This window comes from Ranitomeya imitator, chromosome 5 (assembly GCF_032444005.1).
Source record: "Ranitomeya imitator isolate aRanImi1 chromosome 5, aRanImi1.pri, whole genome shotgun sequence".
Taxonomy (NCBI): Eukaryota; Metazoa; Chordata; class Amphibia; order Anura; family Dendrobatidae; genus Ranitomeya; species Ranitomeya imitator.
In genome coordinates this window covers 404079430-404096013 of record NC_091286.1, presented here as the reverse complement: position 1 = coordinate 404096013, position 16584 = coordinate 404079430, and the positions used below count along the sequence as shown (strand labels likewise).

The window sequence follows — 16584 nt, the reverse complement described above, 5'->3', positions numbered from 1 at the left end:
TGCAGACAGTCTTTGCTATGTACTTTTACTTGTTAACTTTCAAAGTGGCTCAATATTTTAGTTTAGATTCTTCCTGACTAGTGATAAGCGAGTATACTCGTTGCTCTGGTGATCTCCGAGTATTTGTTATTGCTCGAAGATCTAGTTTTCATCGCCTCAGTTGCATGATTTACAACTGCCAGATACGCTGAATACATGTGGGAATTCCCTAACAAACAGGCATTCCTCACATGTATTCAGCGTATCTGGCAGCCGTAAATCATGCAACTGAGGCAATGAAAACTAGATCTCTGAGCAATAACAAATACTCGGAGATCACCGAGCAAAGAGTATACTCGCTCATAAACTATTCCTGACCACTGGGACCCTCAAAAATCACGAGAATCGGGACTCTTAAAAGCCCTGCATGAATGGAATAGTGGTCGATTGTGCGCACTGCTGCTCTATTCATTCTCTATGGAACTGCTGGAGATAGCCAAGCATAGTGTTTGACTAGTCTAGTGTTTGACTAGTCTTTTCGCACTCCCATTAAGAATGAATGGAGCAGAGGTGCGCATGATCGATTTCAGCTCCATTCACACTGGGTTCTTCAAGCCCCAGGTCTTGGATGTAGGGTCCCCAACAATCGGGAAATTATTCCCTATCCGATAGATAGTGGATAGGAGTTAATTACTAAACTTTATACTATGCCCATTAAACGAAAAATCTATTCCACAAACATTAATTGTAGTCTTTGCTCCTGTAAGCCTCATACAGCTGATCTTTCTTTCTTTTCCCTATTTTAGGACACCTTGTTTTAGATGCTGACACAGCACACAAAGTGTTTATGCTTTGTGTGGGATCTGTACATCCCTCCGCAGTAGTCAGTGTAACTCTGCAAACTAGCAGAGAGCTGCAAACGCTTCCAGGGGGTGCTGTACGTGTGACCCTCAACTCAACCCTCACCCCCTTGGCACCAAATCCAGGGGATCCAAACGTGCACGAGGATGGTCTGTGTGACGACAGGTTGTGCTCATGGTGATTGTGCGTTCTGTGTACTGGGGCATTGGTTTAAATGGTGTAAATCACTACATATATTTGGATTCTGTTTTGCATGCTGCAATATGCACCTATTTTATTTTTTTTATATATTGAAAAGTTTTGTGTCCTGATTATTATATCCAAACCATGTGTACAGTATATCCTGAAACAACATAAACTTTCACATTATAAAATGTGAAGGTCCTGCACAAGCTTTGAATTTAACAAAGAAATATTTTTTAAGTAGGGAATACTAAATAGTCCACTATTCTGCCTTGTAAATTAGTTTTCCTTTTTTTCCCCAGTGTTCCTTTTTTCCTCCCCTTCTTCCAAGAGCCATAACTTTGTTTTTCTGTCAGTATAGCCGTATGAGGGTTTGTTTTTAGCAAGACAAATTGTACTTTTGAACGATACCATTCATTTTATCATGTGATACACTTGAAAGCAAGAACAAAAAAGTGCAATTCCACAGTTGAGTTTTTTTTTATTTACCATGTTCACTATATGTAAAACTGACCTAGCAATATTATTTTCCCAGTTAGTATGAGTGCGCATATACCAAATGTACATAGTTTTGTTTTTTCAGTGGAGGAAAAAAATTGATACGTGAAAGATATATATCTTGATATCTTGGTACCGTGTTAGCCAGTAGATAGAAAAATATTTAGAATTGAGAGTCTTCAGTGGTTGATACCTTTTTAATGGCTAACTGAAAAGATGGTAACAAATTGCAAGCTTTCGAGACTACTCAGGCCTCTTCATCAGGCATAGACTAAAAAAAATTCTGGAGTCTCACATATTTATGCACAAAACATCAGAGAAAAAAAAACATGGATAAGACAACAAGTACTTGTTTTAAAAGGTAACTTCAAATCTCAAAGAGACAGATGAATATGGGAATATAAACTCATGATGACCTTTGACAGTCTTAGTGCAGGAATGAATATGTCGCATGGATTTCTGTCTTTTTACATCAACTAAGGAACTAAGGAATATGCCCTTCAGACCATGTGGGGTCATCACAACAGAACCAGACCCCAATCAGGGAACAATAAAACATTCCCTATCTAAGAACTGGTCCCATATTTATGGACATAACTGTTTATCACCCATGGTAATTCTGCTTCATGTCACCTGTCTTATCCATGTTTTTTTTTTTTTGTCTGTGATGTTTTGTGCATAAATATGTGATTCTCCAGACTTTCTTTTAGTCTGTGCCTGATGAGGAGGCCTGAGTAGTCTCGAAAGCTTGCAATTTGTTACCATCTTTTCAGTTGGCCATTAAAAGGTATCAACCACGGAAAAAAATTAAAAATTCATAAAAAATAAAAAAAGACTAAAAAAATATTTTTGTGTTTGTCATTTTCTGAGAGCTTATTGTTTGCTCCCTAAACAGAAGTTTTCACTGATCCTATTTTGGGGTAGATTTAATGTTTTGACCACCTCTTACTGCAACGTTGTGGTGTTCAAAAGATCATAATTCTGGCGTTTCCATCCTTTTTTCTCATTATGCTGTTTATGGATCGGATTAACTTATTTTATATTTTGATAGATTGGACTTTTATGAACACAGTAATACAAAATATATGTATTTTTGTATTGTTTTCTTTTTAAAGGGGTTTTTGCCATGAACAAATAGTTGATTTTAATCAGTAGATCTTGGAATAATAACTTCCACAATTGGATGCGTTTAAATAAAATGTTCCTGTGCTGAGATAATCTTTTATAAATGTGCCCCTGCTATGTACTGTGTACTCGGAGATAGCCGAGAGCTGCTACTGCGCAGGAGCGGGCGGCGCCATCTTGGAGGAAGAATTTTTTTTTTTCTTCTCAAGTAAGATGGTGCCACTGGCGCAGCGCATGCACAGTAGCAGCTATCGGATCACAGCTTTATACACCAATAGCTGGTACTGCGCAGGCGCCATTTTCAATATTTTTTTTTTCTAGCTGAATAACATGAAGAACAGTTATTATTGGCACATAAAACATGCAATTATGCTGCAGAGGTTTTTTTTTAAAGTATTTACAGATATTCATTATACAAACTAGAGGCAGGTCAGTGAGGGATCATTGACTTGTCAACATTATGAATAGCACCACATGAAGACCCCCTTCCAGGCCCACCTTAAGTCACGAGCATATCATTAACTAAAAACTCAAAATAAAGATTAACCCCTTTCTGCCATTGGACGTACTATTCCGTCCATGTGGGGTGGGCCCTACTTCCCAAGGACAGAATAGTACGTCCAGCGCGATCAGCCGCGCTCACGGGGGGAGCGCGGCCGGGTGTCAGCTGACTATCGCAGCTGACATCCGGCACTATTTGCCAGGATCGGTCATGGACCGCCCCCGGCACATTAACCCCCGGCACACTGCGATCAAACATGATCGCAGTGTTCCAGCGGTATGGGGAAGCATCGCGCAGGGAGGGGGCTCCCTGCGGGCTTCCCTGAGACCCTCGGAGCACCGCGATGTGATCACGTTGCTTCGAGGGTCTCCTACCTTCCTTCCTGCAGCAGGCCCAGATCCAAAATGGTCCCGGGGCTGCATCTGGGTCCTGCAGGGAGGTGGCTTACAAGCGCCTTCTCAGAGCAGGCGCCTGCTCAGAGCAGGCGCCTGCTCAGAACAGGCACCTGTAAGCCTGGAGCTGTGCACGTCAGATCGCTGATCTGATACAGTGCACAGCAAAGTGTCAGATCAGCGATCTGTTACTTTACTGTGGTGTCCCCCCTGGGGCAAAGTAAAAAAGTAAAAAAAAAAAAAAGTTACATTTTCCTAAAGAAAGAAATAAAAAAAAAATATATATATTGTTCCAATAAATACATTCCTTTAAATAAAAAAAAAACAATAAAAGTACACATATTTAGTGTCGCCGCGTCCGTAACGACCCGACCTATAAAACTGTCCCGCTAGTTAACCCCTTCAGTGAACACCGTAAAAAAAGAGGCAAAAAACAACGCTTTATCATACCGCCGAGCAAAAAGTGGAATAACATGCGATCAAAAAGACGGATATAAATAACCATGGAATCTCTGAAAACGTCATCTTGTCCCGCAAAAAATGAGCCGCCATACAGCATCATCAGCGAAAAAATAAAAAAGTTATAGTCCTCAGAATACAGCGATGCAAATACAATTATTTTTTCTATAAAATAGTTTTTATCGTATAAAAGCGCCAAAACATAAAAAAAATTATATAAATGAGGTATCGCTGTAATTCTACTGACCCGAAGAATAAAACTGCTTTATCAATGTTACCAAACGCGGAACGGTATAAACGCCCCCCAAAAAGAAATTTGTGAATAGCTGGTATTTGGTCATTCTGCCTCACAAAAATCAGAATAAAAAGCGATCAAAAAATGTCACGTGCCCGAAAATGTTACCAATAAAAACGTCAACTCGTCCCGCAAAAAACAAGACCTCACGTGACTCTGTGGACCAAAATATGGAAAAATTATAGCTCTCAAAATGTGGTAACGCAAAAAATATTTTTTTTGCAATAAAAAGCGTCTTTTAGTGTGTGACGGCTGTCAATCATAAAACTCCGCTAGAAAACCCACTATAAATAGTAAATCAAACCCCCCCCCTTCATCACCCCCTTAGTTAGGGAAAAATAAAAAAAATGTATTTCCATTTTCCCATTAGGGCTAGGGATAGGGTTGGGGCTACGGTTAGGGCTACAGTTAGGGTTGGGGCTAAAGTTAGGGTTGGGGCTAAAGTTAGGGTTAGGGTTTGGATTACATTTACGGTTGGGAATAGGGTTGGGATTAGGGTTAGGGGTGTGATTAGGGTTACCGTTGAGATTAGGGTTAGGGGTGTGTCTGGATTAGGGTTTCAGTTATAATTGGGGGGTTTCCACTGTTTAGGCACATCAGGGGCTCTCCAAATGCGACATGGCGTCCGATCTCAATTCCAGCCAATTCAGCATTGAAAAAGCAATACAGTGCTCCTTCCCTTCCGAGCTCTCCCGTGCGCCCAAACAGGGGTTTACCCCAACATATGGGGTATCAGTGTACTCAGGACAAATTGGACAACATCTTTTGGGGTTCAATTTCAACTGTTACGCTTGGAAAAATACAAAACTAGGGGCAAAAAAATAATTTTTGTGGAAAAAAAAAAAAGGATTTTTTATTTTCATGGCTCTGCGTTATAAACTGTAATGAAACACTTGGGGGTTCAAAGCTTTCACAACACATCTAGATAAGTTCCTTGGGGGGGTCTAGTTTCCAATATGGGGTCACTTGTGGGGGGTTTCTACTGTTTAGGTACGTTAGGGGCTCTGCAAACGCAATGTGACGCCTGCAGATCATTCCATCTAAGTCTGCATTCCAAATGGCGCTCCTTCCCTTCCGAGCTCTCCCATGCGCCCAAACGATGGTTCCCCCCCACATATGGGGTATCAGCGTACTCGGGACAAATTGGACAACAACTTTTGGGGTCCAATTTCTCCTGTTACCCTTGGGAAAATACAAAACTGGGGGCTAAAAAATAATTTTTGTGGGAATAAAAAAGAATTTTTATTTTCACGGCTCTGCGTTATAAATTGTAGTGAAACACTTGGGAGTTCAAAGCTCTCACAACACATTTAGATGAGTTCCTTAGGGGGTCTACTTTCCAAAATGGTGTCACTTGTGGGGGGTTTCAATGTTTAGTGGCTCTCCAAACGCAGCATGGCGTCCCATCTCAATTCCAGTCAATTTTGCATTGAAAAGTCAATTGGTGCTTCTTCCCTTCCGAGCTCTGCCAAGCGCCCAAACAGTGGTTTATCCCCACATATGGGGTATCAGCGTACTCAGGACAAATTGTACAACAACTTTTTGGGGTCCATTTTCTCCTGTTACCCTTGGTAAAATGAAACAAATTGGACCTGAAGTAAATTTTTTGTGAAAAAAAGTTAAATGTTCATTTTTATTTAGATATAGGAAAGAAATATATCTTGTTAGCCAGTAGATAGAAAAATATTTAGAATTGAGAGTCCTCAGTGGTTGATACCTTTTAATGGCTAATTGAAAAGATGGTAACAAATTGCAAGCTTTCGAGACTACATACGTCTCTTCATCAGGCAAAGACTAAAACAAATTCTGAAGAATCACATATTTATGCACAACATAGTATAGGAAAAAAAAGAGGGGGAAAAAAACCATGGATAAGCCAGGTGGCATGAAAGGAAACTTCAAATCTCAGAGAGACTGGGAATATAAACTGATGACGACTTTTGACACTCTTAATGCAGGAATGAATGTGTCACATGGATTTATGTCTTTTTACATCAACTAAGGAACTTGCCCCTCAGACCATGAAGGGTCATCACAACAGAGACCCTAATTACAGGACAATAAAACAATCCTTATCTAAGAATTGGCCCAATATTTATGGACGTAACTGTTTATCACCCATGGTAATTCTGCTTCATGTCACCTGGCTTATCCATGTTTTTTTTTTCCCCTTTTTTTTTTTCCTATACTATGTTGTGCATAAATATGTGATTCTTCAGAATTTGTTTTAGTCTTTGCCTGATGATGAGACGTATGTAGTCTCGAAAGCTTGCAATTTGTTACCATCTTTTCAGTTAGCCATTAAAAGGTATCAACCACTGAGGACTCTCAATTCATTTTTATTTAAACATTCCAAAAATTCCTGTGAAACACCTGAAGGGTTAATAAACTTCTTGAATATGGTTTTGAGCACCTTGAGGGGTGCAGTTTTTAGAATGGTGTCACAGTTGGGTATTTTCTATCATATAGACCCCTCAAAATGACTTCAAATGTGATGTGGTCCCTAAAGAAAAATGATGTTGTAAAAATGAGAAATTGCTGGTCAACTTTTAGCCCTTATAACTCCCTAACAAAAAAAATGTTGGTTCCAAAATTGTGCTAATGTAAAGTAGACATGTGGGAAATGTTACTTAAGTATGTTGTGTGACATATCTCTGTGATTTAATTGCATAAAAATTGTAAAATTTTCAAACTTTTCGCCAAATTTCCGTTTTTTTTCACAAATAAACGCAGGTAATATGACAGAAATTTTGCCAATATCATGAAGTACAATATGTCACGAGAAAACAATGTCAGAATTACTGGGAATCCGTTGAAGCATTTCAGAGTTATAACCTCATAAAGGGACAGTGGTTAGAATTGTAAAAATTGGCCCGGTCATTAACGTGCAAACCACCCTTGGGGGTAAAGGGGTTAAAGAACAACCATAAGACGGATTTATTCAACCAATGTGTCATTTTAATCGGTATAAGAGCGCCGACCTGACAATGTCTGTAGGTTACTATGCACAATCCTGCTAACAGCTTCCCTTTAAGCACTTTGAGTGTTGGTGATGTTTTTTTGAGGGATTCCCTTCAGGGTCAAACAGGTTTATTCTATGTGGAGCGGGGGCGCCAATTCATTTCCTCATAGGGTGCCAACCTCCGCTGCCAGGTAGGGAAGCAAAGTATTAGTTCTATTCCCTAGATATATATCTTGTATTTAAAATCATATTTGACCTGGTTTATTAGTACTGTGTATGCTTACATACCTACAGTCTGATCCTCTTGCCTAATTTTTTTATAATGTTTGGAGCTTTTAGAGGAATACGTATTATTACTTCCAATGTCAGAAAGGGGTTAAAAACTGCTACTCATTCCTCAAAAAAAACAAGCCCTATTTGGCTATGATGATGGAAAAATACAAAAAGTTATGGCTCTTAAAAAGAAGAGAGGAAAAACACGAAAGCGCATAAACTGAAATGGCCAGGCATTGAAAGGTTTAAAACTGTTTAAGACTAGGCAGATTTTATTATTCCCTAGCTATGTCAGTCTAGTCCAGTTCTACTAATGTAACCATAACACTTGCCAAGTCTTGCATTTGAAATTTGGCCTCAAAATGCATACTTCTTTTTATTCGAACACTTATCAATCTTACAGTATAACCTAATAGACAAAGACATGCCAAGAGCTACCATTGCTCTTTGACAAATACCACACCCTTTTCATATATAATTTCAATAAATATGAATTTTGCATATAAAATTGCGCACACAATTTTGTAATTTTTTTTTTTGTTTCTTTTTGGCGACATGGTGAAAGGCTTCTGGTACCTTAAAGAATAATTTAGTACCGGTATATTGTGTTTACAATATTTTGCATGTTTGCGGTTATTTAACTTCAGGATGCACATGATTGTTAGATTGATCATGCATGTTGGATCATGCCTGTTTATTCCATGTCTTACAGTTCTGCCAGTTGTTTTGGTGGTGTGAGTGGGACAGGGACCACTCCTTGGGTGTTGTTAGCAGACTCTCCACCCCAGACACTGATTTCCACAAATACTAAATCCCTTTCCACAGCCCTCACTGGATTGGCCACCAATCCACAACGTTATCACTTCAGTTTTCGTCTGCAGGTCCAGGGTCCATGTCTTTTGGCAGGCAAGTAAAAAAAAAAAAAAAAAAAAGTTATATGTATATATTAGTATATGGCTATGTACACACTGCATTCATTGACAATTCTGGCAAGATTATTATTCATGCAATGCTGTCCTTGCTATCAAAACAATTGGAAATAAGGCCAATAATTGGGTCTTTCACATTTAGATTAATATGGTTCTAATGGATCCGTAATGCATCAGATCTAGCACAGTATTGCTGCTTCTATATTAAGTGAAAACTGCAACACCGATGTGAACAGATATAATATATATATATATATATATATATATATATATATTATATGTAATTATGGAGAGTTGCGAAATGTTTAAACATATTGTAACATCCGTCCCCACTATTTTGCAGGTATAGAGAGCCCATCACATGCTCTTCGTGCTGATGCTAGTCCTTTTGCGGTCTCTGCCTCCTCTGTTTGGATCAGCTTGGCTGAACAGTACAACTGTGACCGACCTCTTGAAATTATCCTACATCCCAGTGGTAAATAGTGAGAAAACATTGAAACCTAAAGACGTTAATGATAATAAACTAGCAATAAAGTTGCAATTCTGCTAAAATATTTTATTTTTAAAACCACTCCACGCCAACAAAGATTCCAAAAAATCCACCTAAGAAGCAAACCAAACATATTGCAGCATGGGGTAGATGACAGCAGAAATGAATGTTCCTTACACTTTGGTTCCTATGTCTGTCTTATTCTGTTAAGCATGTAGATGCTTATTAATGCATGTAGTTGATGTGCCCATCAAACTGCATCAACAAGTTAAGGATAGGAGTTGACCACAGTGTAAAATTGTCATTCCTCTGAAGAAACAGGATTGGCAAAACCCTGGGTAGGGCGGGATGCTGGATTTGCTGCAAAGTTTTACATTTTCTTTTTTTCCTTTTCTTGAAGGGTTGGCTTCTCATACTTTTTTTAGTATGACTAATAGAGGCAGTTCATCATTTGTAGGTTTTTTTTTCTTCATAATGGTGCAAGTGGTTACATTTTTTTTATTTTACAAAAGCAAGAAATACTCTTTATTTTTTATTCTTTTTGAAGAATATTTCAAGATTCTATATGAAAAATGTGCACAAAAATGTGGGCATATGCAAAATCATTCCAGGGAAAGCTGTAGTGCATTTGCTCAGAAATGTTGTGGCTTTTTATTAAATTGGTAATAAATATATTGGCTGGAAACCGCAAATCCTGCCCACAATGGCAAACATAAAAAACAAAACAGGTGAACTTATAAAATAGACTTAAAAAGGTGCAAATTTAAAAGAAGAATTTGACACAGGTCAATAACTGGCTAAAATCAACAACATCTAAACAAAATACAGAGACAAATGCAATAATGATCAGGCCCAAAGTGTTTTTACAGTTTTTACACTATGTGTTCTGTCCCCACATGAGGCGAATATAGGTGTAGTTGACTATTAAGGGTTGTGAGAGAGAAAATCGTACCTTCAGTATTTCCTTGCTATAGGGCAGATAGGACCGATGCTGCTCAGCGTCCAAAGAGATGATGCACACCAGGGATTGTGCAATCCCGACTTGTTTATTTGGAAATCTGGACATACAGCATATAACTGGTAATACAGTACTTTCTCCAGAAATGCAGGTGTAGACAAGGTACAGTAAGCTGTAGCACCAAGTATGACTGCAAGTGTGAGCAGCAAGAGGTCGAAAGACTGATGCCTTCTTAAGCCCGGTTCAAACGTGTCCTCTCACAACAGCAAGAAAACTGAAAATGAAATGGCTGCCAGAGGAAGAGAAGACTTGACCCCTGAACTGAAAGTGAAAGACATGCCCACAAGAAATCATGAATAACAAACTGCCATGTGGAAAAAGGCCATTGGGTGGCAGTAGAGTGAAATATAACAACATACATAGAAACTGAAGAACATACATGGAACAGCACACTATTTATGGCTGCTCTCCTTAGAAGCATTTTGCTGGGAAGATCAACTACATGTATTAATACAGATCTTTGGCTTCACAGAGAGGGAAAGAGATAACGTAATGGCTGATGAAATTCACTCCAATACATTTCAATTTCACTGGAATCTTTCTTGGTGTCAAGCAGTTTGATCATAATATTTTGAATGTTCCTTAAACAGAGGACTCCAATTGCAATATTAAACCTACCCTATTATTCTTTTATTTTTATTCACAGTTCGAATGTTATATAAGGACCTTTTAAAGCTATGTCCCCACGGTCATTAATCTGTAGTGCTTTGGATGCAGCACATGTCCGCTGCGACACATGCAGCTGCGGCATCGGACACCTGATTATCGGGAGCGCTCCAGTTATCCCGGTTGCTGATGCAGCTATTTGGGAAGCGCTATAGCTATTCGGATAAGCACTTAACCGAAGCTATTCAATCGACCATATTGTTAATAGATAGTTATTTGACTGTCTAATTGTTTTCGGTATGTTTCTACTTTGCTCTGCTATGTGACTGGAACTTGTATATCTATTAACATAAAGCTGACAAAACCTAGGATAAAAACAAAATCAGCAAATGCCCTGCAATAAGTAAATGGTGATAGTACATGTAAATAACATAGGGTACTTAGTTGACACTCTCTTGATCAAGAGTGTTTGTCATCTCACCAAGACAAGGTAATTCACTTCACTGTGTCATCACATTTCAAAATAGATAAGGGCAAAACAGGACAAAGATCTGATTGTTTTGCACCTGGTGGTGTAAAGCTATAAAGACAAGATGCAAATCCGAAAAAGGGGGAGCCACACACCTGTATGTGCAAAGTACAAAAAATACCAAAGAAAAAAAAAATGAGCTGGAACATATGTTGGTATATGTGCAATGTGTAGGTGCGCATTCATACTGTGGCTATTTAACAGACACCATTTTCTATAAAAACAAAATGCGAAAATACCCTACAGTAAGTATAAATAGTGATAGTACATGTAAATAATATAGGTTACTTAGTTGAGACTATTTCGAAAAAAAAGTGTAAAAGCCATCACACTGTGACATGGTGTACCCAATTCAGAATGGTCCCTAAAGGTACCGTCACATTTAGCGACGCTGCAGCGATCTAGACAACGATGCCGATCGCTGCAGCGTCGCTGTGTGGTCGCTGGAGAGCTGTCACACAGACAGCTCTCCAGCGACCAACTATGCGAAGTCCCCTGGTAACCAGGGTAAACATCGGGTTACTAAGCGCAGGGCCGTGCTTAGTAACCCGATGTTTACCCTGGTTACCAGTGTAAATGTAAAAAAAAAAAAAACACTACATACTTACATTCCGGTGTCTGTCCCCCAGCGCTCTGCTTCCTGCACTGACTGTGAGCGCTGGCTGGCCGTAAAGCAGAGCGGTGCCGTCACCGCTGTGCTTTACGGCCGGCCAGCACTGACAGTGCAGGGAAGCAGAGCGCCGGGGGACAGACACCGGAATGTAAGTATGTAGTGTTTGTTTTTTTTTTTACATTTACACTGGTAACCAGGGTAAACATTGGGTTACTAAACGCGGCCCTGTTTACCCTGGTTACCAGTGAAGACATCGCTGAATCGGCGTCACACACGCCGATTCAGCGATGTCTGCGGGAGATCCAGCGACGAAATAAAGTTCTGGCCTTTCTGCTCCGACCAACGATGTCACAGCAGGATCCAGATCGCTGCTGCGTGTCAAACACAACGATATCGCTATCCAGGACGCTGCAACATCACGGATCGCTAGCGATATCGTTGTTAAATTGTTCAGTGTGAAGGTACCTTAAGCCTTGAAGTTCACTTTGTTAGCTGACCTCAAAATAGACAGGGTGACTGATTTATATTTTGCCATGTATTGTTCTATTGAACAGATGCACAGCCTTAAAGCGAACTTGTGAGCAGGATTTTGCTTAGTAAACTACAGACACTGTCAGGTTCGCAATGTTAAACTGATTAAATGATACATGGGGTTAAGAAATCTATCTTGTTTTTCTTGTGTAATCAGTGTTAGAAGTTTTCAATTAATGATATGCCCGTGCTTCGGGGCGGAACTGTAGGCACAGTCTTATCTTCCTGCTATAGGCCAGAGAGACCAAGGAAAGACCTGACCACAGGCTGCCCCAAATCACGATCATGTTCCTCATCATAGAGACAGACTGTTTTGCTTCAGAGCGGGCTTGTGGGCATCTCTCCTTGGTTTCTCTGGCTTCGAGCAGGATAGAGCAGAAAGATGAGACTCGGCCTGCGGTCCCACCAGGAAGCATAATCATCTCATTAGCTGCAAATTTCTAACACTGATAACACAAGAAGCACAAGATGGATTTTTTTACCCCAGGGATAATTTTAATCCTTCCCGACCTGTGACGCCACGTAGGCGTCATGAAAGTCAGTGCCAATCCGACCTGCGAGACCTATGTGGCATCATGGCGAGATCGCGTTCCTGCAGGTCGGGTGAACGGGTTAACTGAAATGTCACCCGACCTGCAGGTACAGAGGGACTTGTACTTGAGCCCAGGGGGGTGGCTTTGCCCCCCCCCCCCCCCCATGGCTACGATCGCTTCTTGTGACCTTTTTGTCACCCCCCCACAGATCTGATTGGAGATAGCATCCATGTGACGCTATCTCTCCAATCAGATGTGGAGGGGCGGAGTAAACAATGGCTGCCTCGCTCTTCAGCTTCTTCCCTTCCCTGGAAGTGAAGGGCGATGTGCCTGCTTGCTGCCGCCGCCACCTGACCGTGATCACAGAGTGACCGCGATCACAACCGCCACTGTTGCTGCCGCCACTGGCATCAGGTGCTCCCCCCGCAGTCCAATTCCACTCCCCCAACCTCCTCTCCCTGCCCCGGTGATCACCCACCGCCCCCCCCCCTGCTGCTGCCGGCTCCATCTCTGCCTCCATTTCAGCTGCTGCTGCATCTCAGCCCCCTGCTGCCTCCCCACGCCTTCCAGCCCCCTCCTGCCCCCGGTGATCACCCCGATGGCCCCTCTGCCCCGCAGATTGCCCCCCTGCCCCGCAGATCGCCCCCCTCACAGGGCAAAGTTAGTTTACTGAGTAGTTGATGTGGTAGGCTTGTTTGAAGAGATGGGTTTTTAAAACGCGCTTGAATAAGTCGGGGCTAGGTATCAGTCTGATCATCTGGGGAAGTGCATTCAAGAGAGCTGGCGCCGCACGAGAGAAGTCTTGGAGACGGAGGTGCGAGGTTCGGATTACGGGGGATGTTAGTCTTAGGTCATTTGTAGAACGGAGGGCACGCGTAGGGCGATAGACAGAGATGAGAGAGGAGATATAAGGCGGTGCAGAACTGTGGAGAGCTTTGTGGGTGAGAGAGATGAGTTTATACTGGACCCTGTAGCGAATGGGTAGCCAGTGTAATGACTGGCACAAGATGAAGGAATCGGTGAAGCGGCTGGACAGAAATATGACCCTGGCTGCCGCATTCAAGATGGATTGGAGAGGAGAAAGTTTGGTAAGAGGGAGACCGATCAGAAGAGAGTTGCAGTAGTCCAGACAAGAATGAATAAGAGCGACAGTAAGAGTCTTAGCAGTTTCAAAGGTGAGAAAACGTCGGATTCTGGAGATTTTTTAAGATGCAGGTGACAGGAGCGAGTGAGTGATCAGATATAGGGAGTATAGGAAAGTTTGGTGTCGAATATGACCCCAAGACAGTGGGCATGCTGCTTGGGAGTTATGGTTGAACCCTCCAGGGTAATTTCGATGTTGGGTAGAGTGAGGTTAGTAGAAGGGAGAAACACAAGTAGTTCCGTTTTGGAGAGATTTAGTTTCAGATAGAGGGAGAACATGATGTTAGAGACAACAGACAAACAATCCTTGATATTTTGAATTAGGGTAGGGGTGATGTCAGGGGAAGAAGTGTATAATTGGGTGTCGTCAGCATAGAGATGGTACTGGAACCCAAATCTGCTGATTGTTTGTCCAATAGGGGCAGTGTGTAGAGAGAAAAGGAGGGGCCTAGGACTGAGCCCTGCGGAACCCCGATAGTAAGGGGACGAGGAGAGTAAGAGGAGCCGGCAAAAGATACAGTGAAAGAGCGGTCAGAGAGGTAGGAGGAGAACCAGAAGAGGGCTGTGTCCTTGAGGCCTATACAGCGGAGCATAGTTAGGAGGAGCTGGTGATCCACAGTGTCAAATGCTGCAGAGAGATCCAGGAGAATCAGCAGAGAGCAATGACCTTTGGATTTAGCTGTTATTAGTTCATTAGAGACTTTAGTGAGGGCAGTTTCAGTGGAGTGTAAAGAGCGGAAACCAGATTGTAAGGGGTCGAGAAGAGTTATCCGAGAGATAGCAGATTAGATTGGAGTGGACCAGGCGTTCCAGGAGTTTAGAGATGAAGGAAAGGTTAGAGACAGGTCTGTAATTAGCAGTGCATTTCTGGTCCAGGGATGGCTTTCTAAGTAAAGGGGTTATGATGGCATGTTTAAATGAGGAGGGAAAGATACCTGAAGAAAGAGAGAGGTTAAATATTATAGTCAGGTGAGTGGTGACCACTGGTGAGAGAGACTGCAGGAGATGTGAAGGAATGGGGTCACTGTTGCAAGTTGTAGGCCGAGCAGAAGCGAGGAGCTTGGAAACTTCTTCTGAAACAGGCTCAAAGATGTCTAGTGAGCTTGAGGTGCGGCAGGGAAGGGGATCCAGGCACTGAGGAGATTGGGCTAATATGTCCTGATGGATGTGGTTGATTTTTTTTTTCTAGGAAATAAGTGGCCAGATCCTCACCGCTGAGATTGGTGATGGGGGCCTGTACTTTAGGTTTCAGGAGGGAGTTTAAGGTTTCAAAAAGTCGTTTTGGGTTGTTGGATAGTGAGGTGATGAGGGTGGTGAAGTAGGATTGTTTGGCCAGATGAAGGGCAGAGTTTTAGGTTTTGAGCATGAACTTATAGTGGATGAAGTCTTCTGCTAAGAGAGATTTTCTCCACTGCCGCTCTGCACACCTTGAGCAACGCTGAAGAAAGCGTGTTTGCATAGTGTTCCAGGGCTGCCGTTGTCTGTGTCTGGTCTTTCTGTGTGTAAAAGGTGCTGCTTCATCTTTGGGTTCATCTTTTTTTTCTTTGCTGGACAACCACCTAAGTTTAAAAGGCTTAGATTGGTTTAAATATAATAAAAGACAATTTCCTCAACTCCTCATTCCCTTTCTGCTCTCTTTCTGATACTTACCTGACCATTACTAGTAGTGATGAGTGAACGTGCTTGGAAAAGGTGTTATCTAAGCATGCTTGTGTGTGTTAACCGAGCGACTTCAGCGTGCTAGAATAATATATTTGAGTCCCTGCGGCTGCATGTCTCACGGCCTAACAAACAGCTAATCCCTGCATGTGTTGCCGCAAGAAATGCAACTGCGGGGACTAAAATATATTATTCCAGCATGCTGAAGTCACTCTGTTAGCACCTGAGCATCTCATCTGACCAGAGCTGTGACTGCTACATGATTTTAACCAACTGCAAACTGGACTTTTTATGGCTTGCTTTAAAAAATGTCTTTCCTCTTGCCAGTCTTCCATGTACAGCTCGTATATACAGCTTTGGCAAAAATTAAGAGACCACTGCAAAATTGTCAGTTTGTCTGATTTTTTTCTTTTTATAGATATATTTTTGATTAAAATGTAAATTGTTCTTTTATTCTATAAACTTCTGACAACACGTCTCCGAAGTTCCAAGCAATACATTTTTAATTTTTTTTCTGACAAAAAAAAAATGGTCAAAATTAAAAAAAAAAAAAAAAACAACCCAGTGCTTTCAGATCTCAAATATTGCAAAGAAAACAAGTTAATAATCATTTAGAAATCACAATACTAATGTTTTAACTCAGGAAGAGTTCACAAATCAATATTTTGTGGAATAACCATGATTTTTAATCACAGCTTTCATGCGTCTTGGCATGCTTTCCACCAGTCTTTCCCACTGCTTCTGTCGCAAAAATTTAAGTACAGTAGTTCTTTGTGTGATGGCTTGTGACTATCCATCATCCTCTTTATTACATTACAGAGGTTTTCAATGGGGTTCAGGTATGGAGATTGGGCTAGCCATGGCAGGGTTATGATGTGGTGGTCTCTTAATTTTTGCCAGAGCTGTATCTTTATATCTCGCTATAAAGCTGCGTGTTTGTAAATGTGTGTATTATATCTATGTAATTTATACCACTTTTATATAAAGCATACAGTGCATGATGA

General features: G+C 41.2%; 1 protein-coding gene across 2 annotated transcripts in view; it reads left to right on the top strand.

Annotated features, from left to right (window-relative positions):
- Positions 1 to 16584, top strand: part of VWA5B2 (von Willebrand factor A domain containing 5B2) — a 92361-nt gene that overhangs the window by 10632 nt on the left and 65145 nt on the right. The window contains exons 4-6 of one of the 2 annotated variants that reach the window (XM_069726959.1): positions 786 to 1005; positions 8242 to 8435; positions 8802 to 8933. In XM_069726959.1, coding sequence (XP_069583060.1) covers positions 786 to 1005; positions 8242 to 8435; positions 8802 to 8933 — 546 coding nt within the window. Of the gene's footprint in view, positions 1 to 785; positions 1018 to 8241; positions 8436 to 8801; positions 8934 to 16584 lie in introns of both variants that reach the window. The other variant, XM_069726958.1, reaches the window with a different exon arrangement.